The sequence below is a fragment of the Dipteris shenzhenensis genome, chromosome 5 (genome assembly GCF_047967505.1).
Source record: "Dipteris shenzhenensis isolate YYH24624 ecotype China chromosome 5, Dip_SZ_1.0, whole genome shotgun sequence".
Taxonomy (NCBI): Eukaryota; Viridiplantae; Streptophyta; class Polypodiopsida; order Gleicheniales; family Dipteridaceae; genus Dipteris; species Dipteris shenzhenensis.
The window spans coordinates 7,338,826-7,360,570 of NC_141600.1; the positions used below are offsets into that span (position 1 = coordinate 7,338,826).

Consider the following 21,745-nt stretch of genomic DNA (forward strand, 5'->3'; position numbering starts at 1 on the left):
TCCGTCTTGCAGGCTTGTTATCAACTTATTGTGCTGTTGATCCTTTATTATAGAGGAGAGCATATTTTTGAACTGAAGGGACCTGATGAAGATAAAGCTATGCACAGAAACACAATCATATTTAATTCCTTTGTTCTATGCCAGGTATAAGTTGCAGATTGCTGGAGTCTCAATTCATGCATGTTTTAATAAAAGAAATCTGGGCAATGATGATATAGCTTCCTTATCATTGACTTGGCAGGTTTTCAATGAAATGAATGCAAGGCAGCCACATGATCTGAATATTTTCAAAGGGCTTCGCAACAATCCTCTCTTCCTTATGATTTTGACAATGACTGTTATTCTTCAGGTGAGTAGCCTTTTGTTTCAAACAAAGATGCTAACGGGTGTTCAAAAACTACTGGTGAAGATTCTAATGAAATTGGGATTGGCTTTTGTAGTGTTTGTTCTCCAAAGAGAGCGAGAGAGAGAGAGAGAGAGAGAGTTTATTAACGTATACAAAAGCCCAAGCCCAAAGGGTCTATGAGACTGGAAAGAAACCATATACAATGAAAGCTAAGTGTGGGGGCCACTAAAATGGGCATCCCTACCCAAGGCTAATGCCTGACAAGAAACAAAAGTAGTATAGCACTATCGCTGCGAGAGAAGCCCACAATGGGGGAAGAAAACACCAAGGAGAATCCCCTGGTTGTCTGTCAATCAGTCACCAAGCCCTGAGTGGATGGACCTATGTATTTTATTTGTAGGACCAAAACAACTGGACGGCTGAGGAGAGACAACAAGAGCCCGTCTGACAATGGCTCAGAATCTGACGAGGGCTGGCATTGAGAGAGAAAATCAGTGATAGAATGTTGTTGGCGCTCACCCTGTCTGGGTTTTATCCCTCCTCCTTTGTAGTCTCCTTGATGTGGCCCGTTGTCTGACAAGTGCTATCGTCAATCCAGTGTTCTCTCCCCCCCCCCCCGGTCGAAGAGAGAGGATATGTCTGCGGCGCTCGTGTGAGTGTCCACTCGAGATCCGGACATAGCGAGTTTTGTCCTCTGGCTCTCTCCTGTGTATAATCCTCATCTATCCTTGGCTTGGGACACTGTAGAAAAAATCCATGATCATGCTTTCACTAGGCTCTTCCGGTCTCTCCTCTATGCTCGCAGGAGCTGATCTCTATGTCTCTTGGGCCTCAAGAAGGAAAATAGCCACCCGCCGCTGATCTCATAGTATACATGGCATCCGAAAGCATAGTGATCCTCTATCTCAATCTTCTACATGTCACATAAAAGTGCAGATCAGTCTCTCGCATAGGATGAACTCTGCTCATCCTATCTCAACTTGTAGCTTGTGTGAAGATACTCAAAATTGACCCATTGAGATTCTCAATGCATGTGGGGGATGAATCTGGGTGTGAATCTGGGTGTAGCCTAGTGGTTCGAAGCTGAGTTTCACCGCCAGAAGCTCTAAAGGTGCTAACAAGGACCTCAATGTGTAGAGCTACAAGATATCCTCTTTGATGACTTGGTTCACCTCCTGATAGGCAAGTGGAATGGATGGAGCCTCAAGGCCATACTGTAACGGTGGCAATCTGTAGCCTTTGAACCATCTACGTGTCTAAGCATACCATCTCCTCTAATCCCCTAATGCCATAGATGAAGTCAGGCCTAGCCATGGCAATCTATGTCATCCGACTATCGTGGGATCAAAGTCCCCAACCCTATGGAAATAAGTGACCACCTAAAAGATTGCATCAAGCTTTAGAGGGGTGGCTCCAAACTCTGCAAGTATGATCTGATGTTGGACCAATGGCTTACTACGGATCATCCGAGCGAGAAGCAGAATCAGAAGTCTCTCTATGTGGAACCAATCTGTCTCCGATAGGTCTGTCCCCTTGAAGGACGGATGACCATGCATCCGTGTTGGGCGGACCAATGAGTCAGACATAAGAGACTTGGTTCTAGGATCCTGAAAATGTGAGTGGAAGCATTGGCGCTTGATTCTAGCTAGTGCAGCATGTCCACAGGTCTGCATCGCTGAAAACCAGAACTCAAAATCACATCGTGAAAATCAGACCTGAAAAGAGGATGCCCAGGTATGTGTAGGATGCAACAATCTCTACCGGAGCCCCATTGTAGGTAAATTGATCTTATGTGCAGCCGCTCAAGATGTGTTAAAGATCATAATCTTGGAAGTGCCCAAGTTGACCTTCAAATCATGTGTATCGCAGAAAGACTGGAGCACATCTAAATGTCACATGAGACCCTCAGCGGCAGAGGAGGATTGTAGGAACACATAATTTGCGTATAGTAGAATCGGAATCAAGGAGCTAGCTAATGAAGAACATGTGCCTGCTGGATTCATGACGAAGGACTTGAGCTCGTTGATGTACATGCCAAACAAGGTCGATGATAATGGACAACCTTGTTTGACTCCGATCATGCTCATGATCCGTGCGTCCACCCCGTCAAAGTCATGACTCTACCTGATACATGTTCATATACGGCCCGGACTGCCTAGATAATGTCATGACTGTAGCCAAGATCGAGTAAGCATCTAAAAAGTCAAACTCGTGGTACGGTATTGAAGGCTCGTGGTGGTAAGAGAGAGAGAGAAAGAAGAAAGAAAGAAATTTTATTAAAGGTCCACGGAAGGCCATACATGGCCTATGGGACACAAAATCATCCGAAAGGAAAATACATGGCCTATGAGAGAGAGAGAGAAAGAAAGAAAGAAAGAAATTTTATTAAAGGTCCACGGAAGGCCATACATGGCCTATGGGACACAAGATCATCCGAAAGGAAAATACATCATCAACGATGCGCCAACTAGGTGGCCTCATCGTAATACCGCTAAGATGCCAAAAATGGCTACAAAAATCCTAGATACAAAATGAAATGAAATAGAGTACCAAAATTGCCTAGATACAAAATGTAAAATATGAAATATGAGGAACATCGTCTTCCCTAAGGGGTCTGTGATCCAAAGAAATGATGGAAGTCATGGCCATCGACCATGCCTCCTGCCATGAGTGTGAAGATCTGGGCAAGTGTCAAATGGGCTGCTGGCGGTGCCAAGTCTCCATGGAGCAATCTCCTCCGAAAATCTGCCATCATCCTCCGTCGTCTAGAAATAAAGCGACGGGTACGGCCTCTGTGTAAGATCATCCTGCGGTGCTGCCGGATCATGTCATATGTACATCCTCGGGGTGGAACCATCGGTGCTCTCTGGCAAGATGGGCTATCTCTGTGCTCATGGTCCTGCGCCTCGTCCTGCTCCTCATGAATAACCAGGTCTCTGGCAGGGATGCGACGGTGCTCTCTGAGGAATCTCTCTCTGTATCTGGTGATCTCCCTGATGAACAACGCTAAGCAATACTGATCCTCATACTCCATAATCCGAGAGAGAGGTCCAAATCCGTGCCCAAATAAACGGTGAAATCTGCCACGGATCTCATAATATAAAGGGCATCTGCAAACAAAGTGCTCCTCAGTCTCCACCTCCCCCATAGTGCAACAAGGGCATATCCTAGTCTCTCGCCTGGGTCTATGTCCGGTAGCTGTACGACGCATCCTGCCGGCCTCAACGTCTAATCTGTGGGAAGATACCCTGAGCTGGCCCAAGGCAATCCTGAGTGAGTGCGACATATGAACGCCGATATATCCTGGGGATATGATGAAGCCATCCTCTGAAATCCTGAGAAAATGGTCACGATATGTGGCCATCTTCGTAGGAAGCTCCGTGGGATGAACCCAAGTGCGAAACGTGTGTAGCTGCAACAAATCTGCCCTGATAACCTGGCTGAGCTCATGTCGAGTGAGAGGGAGGCGAGGGGCATCTATGCTGTATCGAAATGGTGGCAGCCTATCCATATCCAAGCCCAGCGAGGTGAGCCATGTGGAGAGTGTGTGGTACCAACAAAAAGTATGACCTCTCTCCGCTAACATCTGCGAGGATGTCAGTGCTAGCCACGGTAATCGTGCTCTGCCTGCTGCTGAGTCTCCGAGCGCCCTGATCCTATGCAAGTACGTAACTGACTGAAATGTTGCATCTAGCGCTAGGGGTGTAGCTCCGAACTCTGCGAACGTAATCTGATGCGGTACCGTGGGCTTCGCTCTGATCAATCTGGAGAACATGATGATCTGTAACCTCTCTACTCGTCTCCAATCTGCAACCCTGAGATCTCCTGCCCAAAAGGGGCTAGCATACATGACTGCAGGTCTCACCAGCGTATCGAAAAGTAAGGGCTTCGTGTCGGGATGCTGAAAATGTGACTGTGCACACTGCCTCTCGAGAAGAGCCAAGGCGGCATACCCTCTACTGATCCTATCTCGTGCTGCATGCGTCATGGTGAAGACTGGACCTCTAAATGTGGCACCCAAATATGTATACTCCCTAACTAGCTCCACCTCCTGCCCATCAAATGTGAAAGAGAACTCGCCTCTCCTATAAACCTGGTATGACGTGTTGAAGACCATGACTTTGGTCTTCCCAAGGTTTACAGACAACCCTCTGTCCTGACAAAAGCTGTGGAGTGCATGGAGATGTGCCTGTAAACCCTGCTGGGAGGAAGAAATAAGAACCACGTCATCTGCATAGAGGAGAATCGGTATCGTGGATCCTGCCAGTAAAGAACCTGTACCACCCATCGTCTGTATGTACATCTCTAACTCATCGATATAGAGACCAAAGAGTGTCGGAGACAAAGGACACCCCTGCTTCACCCCTATCGTACTGCGTACTTCCGCCGCCGACAGCCCCGCCCGTGTCCTGACTCTACCTGTGACTCTCTCATACAAGGCCATGATCGCCCATTGAATCTCCCCATTGAATCCCAAGTCACGAAGTCGCTGGAAGAGTCTGAAACGCGGCACAGTGTCAAATGCCTTTCTGAAGTCCACGAAGCAACAATAGAGCCGTTGCTTACGTGACTTCGCCTCCTCAATCAAAGCCCTGAGTGTGAAGATATGATCTAGAGTCGAGTGCTCTGCACGAAATCCTGCCTGCCCTCTAGCTCTCATGCCTGTCGCCTCGGCATGGTCATTTATATGTCCTTCTAGAATGGTCGCATAAATCTTGGCCATGACATGGCCAATCATAATGGTCCTGTAGTTCGACGCCTCCAAAGGATCCCCTGACTTGTGTATGGGTACTATGGTATTTTCTAGCCAACTAGGTGGAAGACCTGTACAAATGGACTCGTTAAAAAGACGGGAGAGGACTGTAGCTAAGGCATCAATCCCATGGATTACATACTCCGCTTGCAATCCATCATGGTCCTTAGCTCTCCCAGTCTTCAAACGATGAGCTGCTGCTCGGACACTATTGGATGAGAATAAGGCAGAGGAGGTGGGTCTAGGCACATGGGATAAGTCGATTTGTGGCTGGTCTGGAATATCATATAAAGTGGAAGTATAGGCAAGCCAAACCTGCGGGTCTGTAAGAGGAGTTTGAGATTTCAAGCGAAGGAATTTCTTCCAGAATTCCTTGGAATCACAGCTGAAAAGTAAACTTCTCAGCTCCTCCTCATTCCGGGCTAGAAATTGGCACTTTTTGCGTCGCACCAAACGCTTGTAACTCTTCTTGGTCTCAATGAGGAGGGGAGACTTCTCCTGTGTCTCAAGGCGAAGCTTCCTGCGGAGTTCTTTACACTCCTCATCATACCATCCATTACAAGGCACAAGACCGACTGGTGGAGGACTGGATGTGTGGCAAGTGATGGGGAAGGACTTGTGGGCTGCTGAGATGATGGAGGTATGTACAAGGTCCCACCGATCCTGTGTGGAGGGAGGGTAGGGCATCGAGAAGGTGCGGACGGAGAAGACCACTCAGGTGCTGGCTATAAATATCATCAAACTGGTGGTCAAAATGAACCTCATAGTATGGCTGACGCTCATGATGTCTAGAAGGGGGGGCATGAGGAATCTGGGTAAGAATAAAGTGCAGACGTGCATGATCGGCTGAAGGCATAAAAGGGTCGACTGTGAGGTTATGTACAAAAGGGATTAAAGTCGGGGGACCCAAGACGTAATCAATGACGCTCGTACCACCACCCGCGAAGGGAAAACATGTGGCTGTGGATGAATGCGGCCACTGTCGAAGTCCATTATAAATGACCATGCCGTGCGATGAGAGAAGCTCCAATAGGCGATGTCCCTGATCTGTCACCTCTACCCCTCTATCTGAAGATAAGCGTGGAAAACTCTCATCTGGGGCAGCTGGAACTAAGACTGGATCCTCAGCAAAGTCCAAAATCTCTGCCTGTTTGTCTGATGTCCTCGCGTTGAAGTCTCCTAAAAGGATGACCTCTCCGCGGCGTGAGTACTCCAATACATCGGCTGACAAATCCTCAAAAGGTGACTGTCCTGGTCCATCTGAGGCATAACGAGACTGTCTCGGGGGAAAGTAGCATACTGCAATAAACAAGTCTCTCAGGGGGGGTCTCCTGATCCGTACCCAAAGATATCTGGCCCGATGGTCTCTGCTCATGACTGTGAGTATCGATCTGAGATGCTCTCTATAAAGAACTGCCACACCGCCAGATCCTCTGACTCCTCCTGATCGTCTAGTCTGCTGTCGAAAGACAGAATCCCAGGCATACCCTGTCACCTGCGGCAAGCCTCTCTCTGGGCTCTCATGGGTCTCTGTAAAGAAGACGATGTCCTGATCAAAAAAGGCCTCTCGTAAGTTGCCAGGCTGAGCTGTGAGGGAACCATTACAGTTCCAAACTGCGAAACTCAAGCTATCTGGCAGACTACGTGTCCCATAGGCCTCGTGTTGTCAACTGTGGGCTCCAGCCGGTCTAGATCGCATAGCTCCTATCAAAAGTCTGTAGAAGGCCTCACGGGCCTCACGGGCCTATGAGAGAGAGAGAGATTAATGTCTGTAGAAGGCCTCACGGGCCTATGAGACGATGTACAAACAACAAAACGTGACTACTGGATAGCCATAGAGTCGGGGGAGTGCACAAAGCTCAACTCTCCTTCCGAGTTATTATAAAGCATAAATACATTCTAATATGTCCCAAGATGGCCATTCTAATATTGTCCTAATTAGTGCTTGTCCATCTTGACAGACCATCCATTTGCTTGCTTTATATGCTTCCTTCACTTTATTAATCTCAATGTTTCTTTGTTTGAGCTGGGTAGGACTGAGTTTCTCAAATATTCACGTCCTTGTACCCTTCAATTTGTGTGCTTGTCTAAGGATCTTAACCCTTCCTGCTCTTCCTCTGAAGCAGACCTAAACTTGTGTTCGTTTGAGTCATATCTATATATATCATTTTCATTCCAGTCTACCTATGGTATTTCCTTCTTGAGGCTTGTGAGGCAGCAATCTTGTAGCCTTCCAGTGCGTAAAAATTTTCAATTATTTACTTTGGTTTCTTGCTCTTTTACTTCCACATAAAGTTCACCTTTTGTCACTTTATTGATGCTGACATCAGCAATCATCTCTTGCTTGATTGAGCTCACTTGGTTGGTGATCATTTCCTTAATCATGGAAACAAACTGTGGTGCTGGTGGAGATGCATTGCATTTGTGTAGTACTCCTTCAATGACTTCATGTTTTCCATTGCTATCCATGTCCTGCACTGTCCTTTCCAAACATACAAGTCGAAGCTTGAGCTCTTGTACTTCTTGTCACAGGTCTGAAATGTTTATGCCTTGGATATGCCTTTGCGTAGGGGGTAGGTATTGATGCAGTTGCAATGGCTGAGTAAGAGGTCTTGCCAGTTGGGGTCGAACTAACAAAATTCTTCACCTTTGGAAACTCCATGGTGGCCTGTAGTAAATGTATATACTATGCAAGTGTCTCAAATCAATACAACTAGTTCGCCTCGCCTGCCCCCCTCCTTCCGCCTCTCTCCCGCATCCTCTCCTCCCCGCCTCCTTCCACCCCTCCTTCGCCTCCTCCTGCCTACAGGCCGCCCCTCCCTGCCTTTCCGTTCTGCCCTCCCCGCCTCCTCCCTCTGGTAGCCTCCACCTCCACCCGTTCCTCCACGCCTCCCTTCCGCCACCGCCTCGCCTCCTCTCGCCCCTTCTGCACCTGCCCTCTCCTCCCACTTCCCTCTCTCCGCCCTCTCCTTCTGCCCCTGCTACCTTCCCGCTCTCTCCTTCCGCCCCTCCGCCTCCTTGCCGCCCCCTTCTGCCTACACCCAAGTCTTCGCCAAATTCGGCCGCTTCAGTGGTAGCAGATGACGGGGTCCCCAGGATTAGACTGGTCGTTGAGAACCCAGAGCCCCTCCTAGAGTTGATCCTACTAGAGATCCTCGAAGGGGGCACACTTCGCCAACGAGTGGAGATTTCTGGGTTACCAGGCCAGTGTCAGACGGGACACCTAGGCAAAGATTGCCCTCGTGGCCAAGGTCGAGCCCAGGAGTCTCAAATCCGTTGGGTGACCCCCTCAAAAGGAGACTAGGAGCAGTTCATTTTCATGATCAGTGGTGGCAGAGACTCGTGGCGAGAGCTAGATTTCAGAACGATACCTGGCAGCCTCCTCTTCTCTTTCGGATGGAGGAGACATGATGGACTACTTGAGAGGCTAGACCGCTTCTACATTGGGACTAGACACTACACAGAGGTGGCTCTACCGAGATTCAGGCAGGTACCACGATGTCAGACCACTCTCCAGTAGTACTTCACTTAGAGCAGCTGCACAGAGGTCTTCCCCAAAAGGGGATCCGCATTCCAGAGGACCTCCTATAGGACGAGGAGATTCAACAAGTCATGGTAGCGACTTGGCAGCAGTCAGAGACGGCAGGGTTTCGGCAGCAGTCAGAGACAGCACCGTGCGAGGACTAGGCTTCGTGGGTGGCTGATGCAATCCAGAGGAGCAGTCAGGAGTTGCAGGCTTATGCCCTTAGGTGGAGGACGACTCTTCAGGAGTGCGACAGAGCACTGAGGAGAGACCTTGCCTCCATAGAGCGTCTTAGGGAGCAGGACCTAGGATCTCACTAGCTTAGGGACAAGCTTGTGAGCGCCGCCTTGAGCTTCAGGACACAGAGATTCAGCGGGCTGAGTTCTCCTACACTCTTCCTGGGTTCAGTGGGTATAGCAGGGGGAGATAGGTCAAATATCCGGCAGTGGAGACCGATCACTTTGCTTGATACCACATACAAGATCCTCGCCAAGGTCTTCAGTTTGCGGTTACGGCCCCATCTTACTGACATTATTCAAGACACACAAACCGGGATCGTCCAGGCGCGTATCATCCTGGAAAACATCTTCACATTCTGGCAGGCCGTGGATTGGTCTAGGGAGGAGTTGCATTCATTGGCCATCCTCCTCTTGGATTTCGAGAAGGCCTACGACAAGGTGGAGTGGTCCTTCCTAGAGGGTACTATGCGGATATTGGGTTTCTTAGACAGATGGGTTAGAACAGTTTCTACGCTTTATGCGGGGAGCTCTAGCCAGATGCTCATCGAAGGACACACGGGCGAGGCCTTTTCTCTCTCTCGCTCAGTTTGCCAGGGCTGCCCCCTCGCTCCCTTCCTCTTCTTGTTTATAGTGGAGGCTTTGGGCTACTACTTGAGATCGCAGGTGGCCGGCCTCACAGGGTTGAGGCTCCCAATCAGGCAGGAGAAGGAGCTGTTGGACTTGAGTTTGCAAATGACACGGCCTTGTATGTCGAGGGCACCACAGCGATTGTGGATGGGTGGGAGGCTTTGGAGTGGGCCATGCATAATGGCCACAGGCTGGCCATTCTACTCTTGGATTCAGGACAGCATTGGATTTGTTTTGCATTGCGGCAGGTGCACACATTAATTGGAACAAATACAATGGCTTTTGAATCAGTGATGAGGACACTCCAGTCTAGGGGATTGACATAGGGTTCACTTGGATTCAGAGGGGAGTCTCCGTTAGATATATGGGATGCCAGGTTGGGTTGGGCATCTCTCCGGCACGGCAGTTCGCTCCCGTGTTGGAGAGTATCAGGAGGAAACTCATCTTTTGGAGTTCAGCCAGACTTGACCTTGCATCGAGAGTTTTGGTTGTGAACCAGGTATTGTTGGCCGCGGTGCTTGGTTTGTTTGCTCATGTTGGTGCAGATCTAGAGATTGTATCGCTCAGCTCATGAGACCTATCAGGGACTTCCTATGGAGCGGTTTAGATGGCACCTCAGATGTTGTATCCACGGTGGCTTGGGAGACCCTCATTCTCCCCACAGGAGAAGGAGGTCTCAATATTATTGACGTGAGCTTGCAGAGTATGGCCTTGCTCTGTAAGTTTGTAGTACGTGGATTGATGCTTGGACAGGAGCCCTGGAAGTATTTTTTCTCACGCAGCATTTAGTCTTGCACCCCTTCTCATAGGGGAGATTGGTTGGACAGCAGCAGATAGATCTTTACTTCAGCCCATCTCAAACCCCCACCTTCCCCTCTCATGGCTGCTATTCTGAAAGCTTGGGGCTCCTTCAGAAACACACTTCATAGAGTTCCACCCACTTCTCGTGAAGAGATTCAAAGGTAGCCAGTCATGTGGAATGACTCGATTTTGGATCATCATGGTAGGCGACTAGGAGTGTCACATTATATGCAGTGGTCTAGATGGGAGAGTGAACCTGCCTCTACTATAGGTGCTTTGGTAGGCCTTTATGAGACTTCCAGAGGATCAGAGATTTTTAACAGTTGGCCACCTTAGAGGGAGTGCACTCAGGATACAGCAGATACAAGCAGCCATTCTGCTAGAGTGGATTAACACAGATGACATGCTGCTTATAGAGTCCACTTGGTGGGGAGCGTTCTTAGGGATGGGCATTCCGTTACAGGTCATTGCATTGCAGGATGCACATGAGGATACCCTTGTATTTGATGTTCAGTCGGGAGGCAGACTTATCAAATCTTCTGATGATATTAATTTGGAGGTTGCATTTCAACCTGTCAGGATTGCAGGATTCATGGAGTGGGGCAGGGATTCACAGTGGTATCTTGACCCTGATCCCATTCTCCTTGCACTGGGGTCTTGGAGACTCTGGCTGTATGGTGGTTCCCCTATTAGGTTCTTGCAGTGGGACCCAGGGGAGTGGGAATGGATTGATGAGGGGCACCGAGATAAGAGCTTTCCCTTCTTTTGATATACAATTAGAAATGCCCGGAGATTTCAGCTCAGCAGTAGAGGTTGGAGGCCCTCCAGAGCGCCACACTGGGATAGTTTTCAGATTTCCGCAGCTGTGTGGAAGAACTTTTGCCGTAGGCTCTGGAAATCCCTCAGGATTAGAAAGATCACTCTTTTCTTTTGGCTTTCTATTCATGGAGGGATTGTAGTGAACCTGTGGAGATCCAAGGTCGGCGGGGCTAACCCTACTTGTCCTCGTTGTCACATGGCAGTTGAGTCAGTACAGCATTGTCTTTGGGAGTGCAGACAGGCGAGGATGATCTGGAAAGATGTTGCTAGGATTTTCAGCATCGTTCATACAACCCCTTTCTATATGACCTGGGGTTCAGTGGCTTGGTTATCTCTTACTAGCCTGTAGGTGTTCTTCGAGGGACATGATCAAGATCCAGCTTTCATTGTACGGCGACATTCAGTGGAGTTTGTTCCCTCTAGGATGTTCCCCACACTCCTTTCAGAGCTGCTCATGCCTCAGTAGACATGTCTTGGGAGATTTTGGCTAGCATTGCAGCTTGGCATATTTGGAGAGCCAAGCGTACAGAGGCAATGGAGGTTATCCAGGTTCACCCTTCCTAGACTATGGCAAGTATTTGAACTGACACAGTACACACTCTGATGGCCATTTGGGCGAGCATGCAGGGATCCTCCAGAGCAGCCACTGCCAGGAGAGTTTCTTTTTTCTGAGTTTGGAGGGGATCTCCTTTCTTCTATGAGTTGCCTTCAGGGTTGAGATGGCATTTTCAGCTTCCGCCTTGGTTCTTTATTAGCTCACTTTGAGCTGTTTTTTCATGCATTGCATGATGTACTCCCGCATTTGAGCTTGCTCTCGTGGTTTTCATTCATACTTAATGAAGTAATTTTCTTGAAAAAAAAAAGAAGAGGATACAAGATACAAGAAATATATCTCTTGCTCTCCTATTACGTGAGCCCAAGCCTTATCTTACAATTTTGACCACATAAATCATGAGCAATTTATGTACCATGCATTTTTGGCTGGGCCGGCGACAGCACTGGGAGGGTGTTGCCCCCCCTATCCCCCTTCATGGGATGGGTATAAACACGCTTGGGTCCAAAGCATGGCAAAAAACAATCTATGAAAAAAAGATTAGGCTCCACATACAACACCTCTTTCCTCTTCAGAAATTGAGCCTAGCTACTCTTTGCACTAGCATTTCTCATGCTTTGGGATGAATTAAGAATTGGTCTCCAAATAAGGTGACAAAGCTCATGATCACCAAGTAAAGTGCAGCACCGTTCAAGTCAAGATGATAAGAATATACCATTTTAAAGTTTTTTTAAAATAAAGCCATCAAAAGTCAGTGAAAATGTCACAATAGGTACAATATATTGTTTCAAATAATCACAAAAAATCCATTGAGTTTCTTCTGCTTAAATCAAAATCTGAGCACACCAGGGTATCAGGATCGTGCCATGTTGCTGCTGAAATTGCTAAAGAAAAGCTAAATTACCTATTACATGAGCTCCTTCTAATTAAGTATTGCCAACTTTGAGAGGTTCCACTTATCAAAGGACAAACCAAACCGTCACATAGCAGGTATTGATCGTGGAATTTCTGACACGGTTTGCACAAACAACAAAGTTGTCCTGGCAACAATGGATGATTTGCATCGGAATTGGATTTATCAGGTGTGTTGCTACATGTTATTATAATTTTTGTGTATGTCACTACAATCTTTTGTGTACTCTTTGATATGCTCATCCTGTACTGGTGTGGTTTGACTGTAGCTTGCCAATTGCGTTCTTCTTGAAATTTATTCCTACTTGCAAGCAGCCAATAGTACGTATACACAAACAAAGGCGTGTCTCCAAGGAGACTGGTGATAGAAGCAGGAAATCATCCCCTGAAAAGCTTGCAGGTCTAGCATTTTTAGAGACTAATGCTTGTACTGATTGTTTCGTTTTCTCTCCCATAAATTATTTTTACTTTCAAATAAGGCTAGTGATAAACACATGTCATTCTCCAATGTCTCATTAGAATCTTGATATGCGGTGGCAGTTGAGCAGAGCGAACCAGGTCATGAACTGCACGAGTTTCCTTCTAGGAGTTTTGAAATCTCAGAAATTTGAATGACATGACATGAATTCTTCTGGATTTGAAGTGACTTGAGGATGACACCAATGTATCCAGTTCCAGAAATTCACATGATCTTCTTGATCTTAACCGACGGACGAAGTTCCAGAGCAGAAAGTAAAGAATATTAAGGATTAAGGAAAGGAAAGAACATTTATCAATCGTATTCCAATGGATAAGAAAGAGTACAAAATTGATGAGCTACCAATCTAATTAAAGATGCTTTATTGACCATGAGTATTGGTCGTCAAACATAGAAGAGGTGGCAACTTTTCTAACATAAAATCTGATGTAAAACGCTAATTAACTATTCTGTGTACATCTGCTGCCTGTGCTGTGCAAGAATGTCTTAATGTGGACAAAAGCTATACTGGAAAATGGTAAAATGTATAATTCCAGATAGGGAAATGGATAGCCACCAAGCAAGCCTACAAGTTCATTAGCAGGATTAGAGTTCCCTTTTACCTTGTGAAAATATGCTCCATAAGTCAGGATGTGATGACATTGTTAGTATTCTTGTTGTCCTTGCACATTATGGGTACTGCAGATGCATTTTACTTGAAATATTATCTTTGTTTAAAGGTCTATTCTGCCACCTTTGTGTGGGAAGAATCAGTGACAGTCTTAAATTTCTACCAGGGAAAATAGGAAAGGACTGTTTCTTTTGTGAAATGAAAAGAAAAAGTGGTGAGTGTATATTGAACTCTATTTGTTAGTGGTGGATGATTCAAGGTCATTCGTGCTACCTTGCATTTATCACTGGGATTTCGAGAAGGATTAAGGTTCGGGGATGACATTTTGGAATGCACCCGATAGAAACGAGACTGGGGGGAACCAAGAGACTCCCAGGAAAAGCGTATCCGGAGCGGTACCCCTGTCCGCCAGAACTGTCCTGACCAGCAATGGGGGGTCCAGGGGCTCCGTAGTCCCTCCCACTAGGAGTCCGGGATCGCCGCCTCAATCTTCTGCATCCTTATACCTGCTCCTCAGAGGTAGGAGAGGGCCTGTCTGCGGGGCCTCTGTCTCTCTAGGAAGTCGTCTCCATGTCCCAAAGAACCTGGCTGGTCCCCTATCCCACTATGCCCATCTGATATGAGTCCGTTGCCCTAGCATGCGCCCCTCCAGGTCTCTGACATTTGGGTGTCAGATGAGAGGCTGCCTCTCAAACTCCTCTCTACAAGACAGCCCAGCCCGTATGAGTCCTCCTGCCAATCTCTACCACACTCTGTAGAGACCCCGCATCAACGGAGAGCCCTTCACTGTCAGCGGAGCCTTGGAGAAGATCCACCTATAGGACTACTACCACTGTCCCCCAGTGTGAGGCGTGTTCCCAAGAAGCCCCTGTTGGAGTAGGAGCTTCAGGGTTCCGCACTCGGGGTAAGGCCTCTCACAACCAGCTTGCCCAATTCTACATCTTTGGTTCAATAATGCCAAGTCCCCCCTATGTCTCTGGCAAGATCACTGTCTGCCAAGCCACCTTGACTCTAGTGTTGTGCGTGCCATCCGATCCTGACTAGAGGAAGTTCTATACTAAGCATTGTAGCTGCCCCATGCAACCTCGATGAAAACACCAACACGAGGCGATGTACCAAACTGTGGCTAGGAGTACCTGGTTCATCACTAGTGCACGTCCCGCAAGCGAGAGTTTGGCAGAGCTCCAGTATAAGAGCTTCCGTCTAACACTCTCTAGGACCGGGCTGAACTGCTGCTCTGCCGAAATGTCAATGCCTACCTGGCAGCCGAGGTAATGTACGGTCTCCCCTCTCGGAATCCAACGAAAGCCAAAATCAGCTCCCCAATCTTGACCTCCTGGGTGTCCTCTGAGCTTGTGAAAAAACCAACTGGGCCAATTTATGCGAGCTCTGGAAGCCTTGCAATAAATGGCTAAGGCCCCTCTGACTCTCTTTAAGCTGGCCGCAGAGCCATCTACTTTGAGCATTGTTTCATATGCGAACTCACAGTCAAGGAGCTCCTGCTCCTACCTGGATCGGAAGCTGCATCCCTGTAATGCCAAGTGTGTGGGAGCGCAGGAAGTAACCTAAGGCCTCTACCACAAAAAGGAAAAGATAAGGGGCCAGCGGCAGCCTGCCTCACTGAGCAGGAGAGAGGAAAGGCCTCGCCTGTGTGGCCCCCAATAATCATCTAGCTAGAGCTGCCCGCACAGAGAATTGATACCTCTTTGATCCATCTCTCTGAGAAACCGAGCCTCTGCATGGTCCCCTCCAAGAAGGACCACTCCAACATTTCATCTGCCTTCTTGAAATCGAGAAAGATGACGAGCGGTTGCGCCTCCTCCCTGGCCCAGTTCATTGCCTCTCGGAAAGTGAAGATGTTATCCAAGATGCTATGCTCCTGGACAAAACCGGTCTGCGTCTCATGAATGATATCTAGAAGGTGGGGTCTCAGACGTAGACTCAAGACCTTATCTAAGATCTTGGAAGCGGTGTCCAAAAGGGTAATCGGCCTCCACTGCCGAATGTCTGATCTGTCGTTCCCCTTCGGAATCAGGCATATCCAGCCTCTGCTAAAGGAGTGTGGGAGTGATCCTGAGTCGAAGATCTCATGACAGGCCACCAGTCTGAAAGGGGTGGAGCTATGCTCCGAGAAGCATCGAAATAAGGTTGGGGTGGCCTGAAGGGCCTCCCACAACTCCTCATCCGTGAAAGGGGCCTCTAACCGTCTATTAAGGCCCTACAAAACTACTGAGGTCCATCAGCTGCGTGACAAAATGCTGGATCTCACTAAACTAAATACTGAAGGATTAAATTAATGGGATAATTCTAATTCTCGTAACATTCAGCAAGATGGCTATTTCATTTCTTTAAAGAGACCATTAATGCTCCAAAGGATATTCAACTATTTTTCAAAGAATTGGTGAGATTCAATGGGTTTTCTATGAGTATCATCTTAGATAGGGATACTCATTTTTTGAGTTAATTTTGAAAAACTGTGTGGAAAAAAATTGGCACCATTTTATTCTTTAGCACAAGCTACCACCCATAGACAAATGGTTAAATAGAGATAGTGAATAGAAGATTCGGTAATATTTTACAATATATTGCAAGAAAGCATCCCAAGTATTGAGACACCCATCTTGCACAAGCTGAGTTTGCTTGCAATAGTAGCTAGAAATAGGTAACATGACCCTGTTTAGACTTGTAAATCAAAAGATACAGCGATGTGAAAATGTCATCTTTTGGGCTAAATCAGGGAGTGCGTTAACGCGCTCCTTGATTTGGCCCAAAAGATGACATTTTCACATCCTTGTATTTTTGCAAGATGTCAATATTTGATTGTTTTGGCCCAATGCGCTCCCTGATTTGGCCCAAAAGTGAGTTTTATCATCCCTGCATCTTTTGGCCCAAAAGATGAGTTTTATCATCCCTGCATCTTTTGATTGTCAAATATAAATGGCATAATGTTACATATCAATTCAAATGACAAGGCGAATATCATGCCTTTTTGCACCATCTTAAAAAAATGCATGCATCAGAATATGAATTTTGTGAAATTCTATCCAATTTTTTGCACCAAATGTAAAGCAAGGTTTCCCATAGTAGGGAGCGAGAAGACACTATCTATTTTGGCAAAAAAATAAATAAATTTAACATCCTCTACCTTTTAATTGCACTCTAGGGATCACTCTTCATAAACCCATCGAGCATGTGCGCTACTATGAGTTCCATCACCTGTACTCAAGCTGCCAATAACATTAGTTATTAACAATTGATTGAACAAATTACCGAATCAACCGATCCCAACATAACCGTGCTCAAAGCACAATAATCAAGCACAACACCAATAACACTAGCGACATCAGTATTAACATGGAATCACCCACAATACTTACTATCTAGCATGGCAAAACACAAGCTAGTCAGGCGTCCCCACCAACTAACCACACAAAGTATCCACTAGGATCCCCATCGCGTCCAGTGGGCTCCTATGGAGTACTTTGCCATAGTCACACCTGACTAAAATAATAATGTCCAAAGCAAGATATATCAAAAATATATAATTTTCGTAACATCCCTCTTGCTTGGATTGCAACTGACCTCAGTCACGTGTTTGATTATAGGAACTAAGGAGGTCTGGAAAAGTTCGAAAGAACCGCTCAAGCATCCACTGAGCATCATCTCTTGGATGATTCTTAAATTTGAGAAAGTATTTGATATAGACATTTCCTTTTCAGGTCGAGGTCTGTTGATGATCAATAATGGATTCAGGTTCTAGAATTTCTTCTTCATCAACAACAATCAATGGAGCCTCAGGATGAATAGGTAAAGGTCCTTTGAAGGGCTTTAAGAGGTTGATATGGAAAGCATTATGTATTTTCCAATTATCAGTTTCCTCTCACAATTCATTGCAAGAGAAATCGCAGAGTTCAGTGAGCGAGGATGTGAAACATGTTAATCTCGGGTCTCAATTTAGATTTTAGACCTGCCACATACTTCCTGCATTGATCTCGCTCATTAACTTTCTCTAAGGATTGTAATTGGATCAACGTTTGTCAAAATCTATCAGTATATGTGGAGATCATTTCCTTATCGAACTGCCACTATTGTCTAGCTTTTGCTTTGAAATGTGAGGGAAGAAAATCTCTCTTGATGAGCTTTTGAAAAGACTTCCAAGATTTGGGTCATCTTTTACTGTGCTTAGTGATGTTCCATCAAAGTACAGCACTCTCTACTAAATGATTTGCAGCGCATTTAATCTTATCTTTTTCAGAGAATTTCTCTCCTGAAAAATAATCATCTAGCTGACTGATCCAAGACAAGACAGTGCGTGCTTCTTTCTTTCCATCAAAATTTTGAAATGAGAAAGCTTTTCTACTTATCTTACTCTCCTTCCTTGAATTTTGTGCTCTCAGTGTGGCTTTGACTGTCTAGATAATAGGATCATCATCGGATGACTCATCATCAGATGAATGCCTCTTCCTTTTCTTACCATTGATTTTCTTTTCCAATCTCTCCCTATGCTCACGCTCATCGGCCAACTGTGCCTAAAGTGCGTGTAATTACTCCCGAAGCGTGGGTGGTTGTGGCTGATGTGCCATGATAATGCGGTAAATACAAATAAAGCGGAGTGGAGATAAATAAGGATACTAAGTGCATGATAAATTAAATGGATGAAGAAGTGTGATTCGAGTGTATGGTAAGAAATGGATGGCAGAAGATATTAAGTGTATGAAATATAAAGCAAAAGAATTCACTTATCTGAGCTCTTTGATCGGAGGTAAAAAGACTAGAGTGGGAGATATGTGACCCATGATGTTGCTCGTAGTCGTCTATGCGCTCGACTGATCTCCAATTAATTGCTCGGTGATTCATGGTTCCAATCGCCTTCTTGATTTGAGCTTCTTCAGATTTTGCTTTGCGCTCTCTCTTTCTTTCTTTTTTTTAATACGCCTTTGTTGGTTGGTGGAGTGGCCTCTCACTTTTGTGTTGCGATCGCCAAGAAGAAAGCTTCTTTTTCTGAACTTTAGAGTCTCTCTTTTTAAAAAAATAAAATAAAATAAATCCTTGAAAGGGCCTTTGCACCTCGGGATCCCTTGCTTTGTAAATATATATATATATCAAAGAAGTCCTTTGACTAGAAGACGTTGTGCATCAATCCTCAGAGTCCGTGAGTTAAGGAGACGTGTGCAGGATTTCAGAAATGATGGCGATGATGGATATGCCTAGTCATAGTCAATCTTTTGTAGATGTTGTTTTCACAAGGGCGGCGCAATGGAGTCCGTAGAATAATTGCATATTTGGTTGAGTCTGTGCGCGGGCAGAAGTTGCTGACAGTAGGTCTATAGGACTGCGTGAGACTGCGTGCGAAATTGGAGGAAGAGAGACTCTAGGAGAGTCTACAGTGGCTGCTGGTCCTGCACTCTGCACAGATAGGCATGCGCAGAGAAGAGACTCCCGAGTCTTAAGGTTTCCAAAGGCGAGTGTACGGCGTGCGGGTAGCGTACAGATTCACAAACACTGAGGCTATAGTGAGGCATGCGCAAAGGGAGAAAGAGAGACTCCACGAGAGTCTACAACAGGCAGAGGTTGCCTTAATGAGTCGACTCCCAAGGGTCGGTGTTTTTCTTAGGTCTATAGGTAGGTGCACGGAATTGCAGATGGGTGCGCGGGCACCGAGCTGCTCACTATAGTGTAGTGCATCCCAAGTCCCAAAGGGTAGTAGAGTCCTTTGGTCCTCTGGTTGCACACATGAGGCGGTGACCCGGCAGCTCCTCTGAAAAGTAGTGGACTGTGCAATTTGTCGTGGCAGCTCCTCTATCACTGCAGTGCTATAGGTTGGTTCCCTTTCGCAACAAGATGACCATCGTAAAGGCCTCGAAATTCTTTCTTTCTTCCCGTGGGCATTCTCTTCTTCGTCCTCGTCAAGAGAAACTTCTTATTAACTTCTCACATGAGCCACAAGGTAGCCTTCTTCTTTCACAAGGGCGTCACCAAGACTCTGATACGACTGAAACCAAAAGGTATTTCTTTCACGCACAAAGTCACCACTTAATCAATTGGAGAAGAAGAACACAATCACACCACGAAAGCGACAGTAGACTGGGTACAATCTCCCCCCCCTAGATGAGTGGCTCATGCTTCCTCATCTAGAGTATTTATGATATTTCATAAAAAGCACTAAGGAGCCAAAATTATCCCTCTCTTCCAAAATGAGGGATTTGCTTTACATAGCCATCTTAGGGTCCAAAAATGAATTATGTCCACTATAAAATATATTGCTCATTGCAATAATAAAGTAAATACAAAATTGGCCCATGGCCATATATAATGCGCTGTGCGACACCTCGATCGGTACCCTCGCACTAACTCCAATCCTCGCTATGAGTTCCATCACCTGTACTCAAGCCGCCAATTACATTAGTTTTATTAGCAATCGATTGAATGAATCACCAAATCAACAAATCCCAACATAACCACACTCAAAGCACATAATCAAGCACAACACCAATAACACTAGCGACATCAGTATTAACATGGAATCACCCACAATACTGACCATCTAGCATGGCAAAACACAAGCTAGTCAGGCATCCCCAACTAACCACACAAAGTATCTACTAGGACACCCGTCGCGTCCGGCGTGCTCCTATGGAGTACTTTGCCATAGTTACACTTGACTAAAATAATAATGTCCAAAGCAAGATATATCAGAAATATATAATTTCCGTAATAAAAGGGAAGGTTGAATTCTTTGTAAGATGAATAGAACTTGGGCTATCACTATACAAGCTACAGTTTTCTTGCTTCTTCCCAAGTTCATCCTGTAACCAAATCATCTCTTTACTAGCCTCTGTAACTATAACATATTCTGCTTCTATTGTAGAAAGTGCAACAACATTTTGTAGCTTTGAAACCCAACTTATTGGTGTTCCACCTATAGTGAAAAAATACGTGTTGATACTCCTTCTTTCATCTACAGTGTCAATTTGCAGTTTTTCCCAACTCTTGTTATTCTCATGTCAAGGATTTTCTTTGGAGCACCAAATCCTTCATTGCAAATGTATTTGCCAACTTCTTCTTGAGCACATTTATATCCTGCAATAAGCATGTCATCAACATACAATAACAAGATCACATATCCACCATTGTCTAGTTTTTGGGAATAACAAGATCACGTATCCACCCTTGTCTAGTTTTTTAGAATAAACACAATGGTCTGAATGACATCTACTAAAACCCTATTTTGCTACCATAAACCTGTCAAACTTCAATACCACTACCTTGGAGCTTGCTTTAAATCATACAAACTTTTCAACCTGCATGCTAATTCCTCTTTCCTTTGACCTCGTATCTTGGTGACTGTTGCTATTGCATATAAATCTCTTCCTCTAGATTCCCATGAAGAAAAGCTGTATTCACATCTAATTGTTCAAGATGAAAGTCTTCTACAACCACAATACTCAAAATAGTTTTGATTGAAGTCATTTTAACAAGGGAAGAGAATATTTCATCAAATTCTATACCTTTCTTTTGTGCAAACCCTTTACAACAAGCGTTGCCTTGTACCTCTTGTAAATCCATTTATTTGCAATGCTATTTTTCCCATGGGCAAGCGAACCAAATCCTAGGTCTAGTTTTATAGCAAAGAGTCCATCTCCTCTTCCATGCCTCACTGCTGCTACTCCTTTTTGGATTCTGCCTGCATTGCTTCTTCATATGTTTCTGGTTTACTAGAATCAGTTTAACGAAACATAATTGAAAGAAGGAGAAATTTGCTTAGGTGGTCTACTTACACTCATAGACCTTCTACATGCACCTGGAGGAATTTGAGGTTCTTACTGCTGCTGCTACTGCTACTACTATAACATATTCTCACTTTTTGCAACCTTTGGAGGTTCATCTCCTCTGATTTCATCAAGAGTTGTATATTATGTGTTTTCATTTACTTTCTTCCTTTTTTGCAAGTGATCTTTATACATAACAGTCTCATTGAATACAACATCTTTGCTCCTAATGATTTCATAACTTTCTTTGCAATCCCACCTAATGGCAAGAAAAGGTCCTTCTAATACAGATAATCCTCAATCTACATCTTTCAA

At 45.6% G+C, this 21,745-nt stretch overlaps 1 protein-coding gene across 5 annotated transcripts in view; it reads left to right on the forward strand.

Moving 5' to 3' along the window:
* LOC147901563 (calcium-transporting ATPase 5, plasma membrane-type-like) overlaps nucleotides 1-13,675 on the forward strand; it is a 399,091-nt gene extending 385,416 nt beyond the window's left edge. For all 5 annotated transcript variants that reach the window (XM_087374321.1, XM_087374325.1, XM_087374323.1 and 2 more), the window contains 5 exons: nucleotides 13-144; nucleotides 242-349; nucleotides 12,652-12,743; nucleotides 12,843-12,973; nucleotides 13,114-13,675. In XM_087374321.1, coding sequence (XP_087230447.1) covers nucleotides 13-144; nucleotides 242-349; nucleotides 12,652-12,743; nucleotides 12,843-12,973; nucleotides 13,114-13,184 — 534 coding nt within the window. In that variant the 3' untranslated portion in view covers nucleotides 13,185-13,675. The remainder of the gene's footprint in view (nucleotides 1-12; nucleotides 145-241; nucleotides 350-12,651; nucleotides 12,744-12,842; nucleotides 12,974-13,113) is intronic.
* Nucleotides 13,676-21,745: the final 8,070 nt, after the last annotated feature.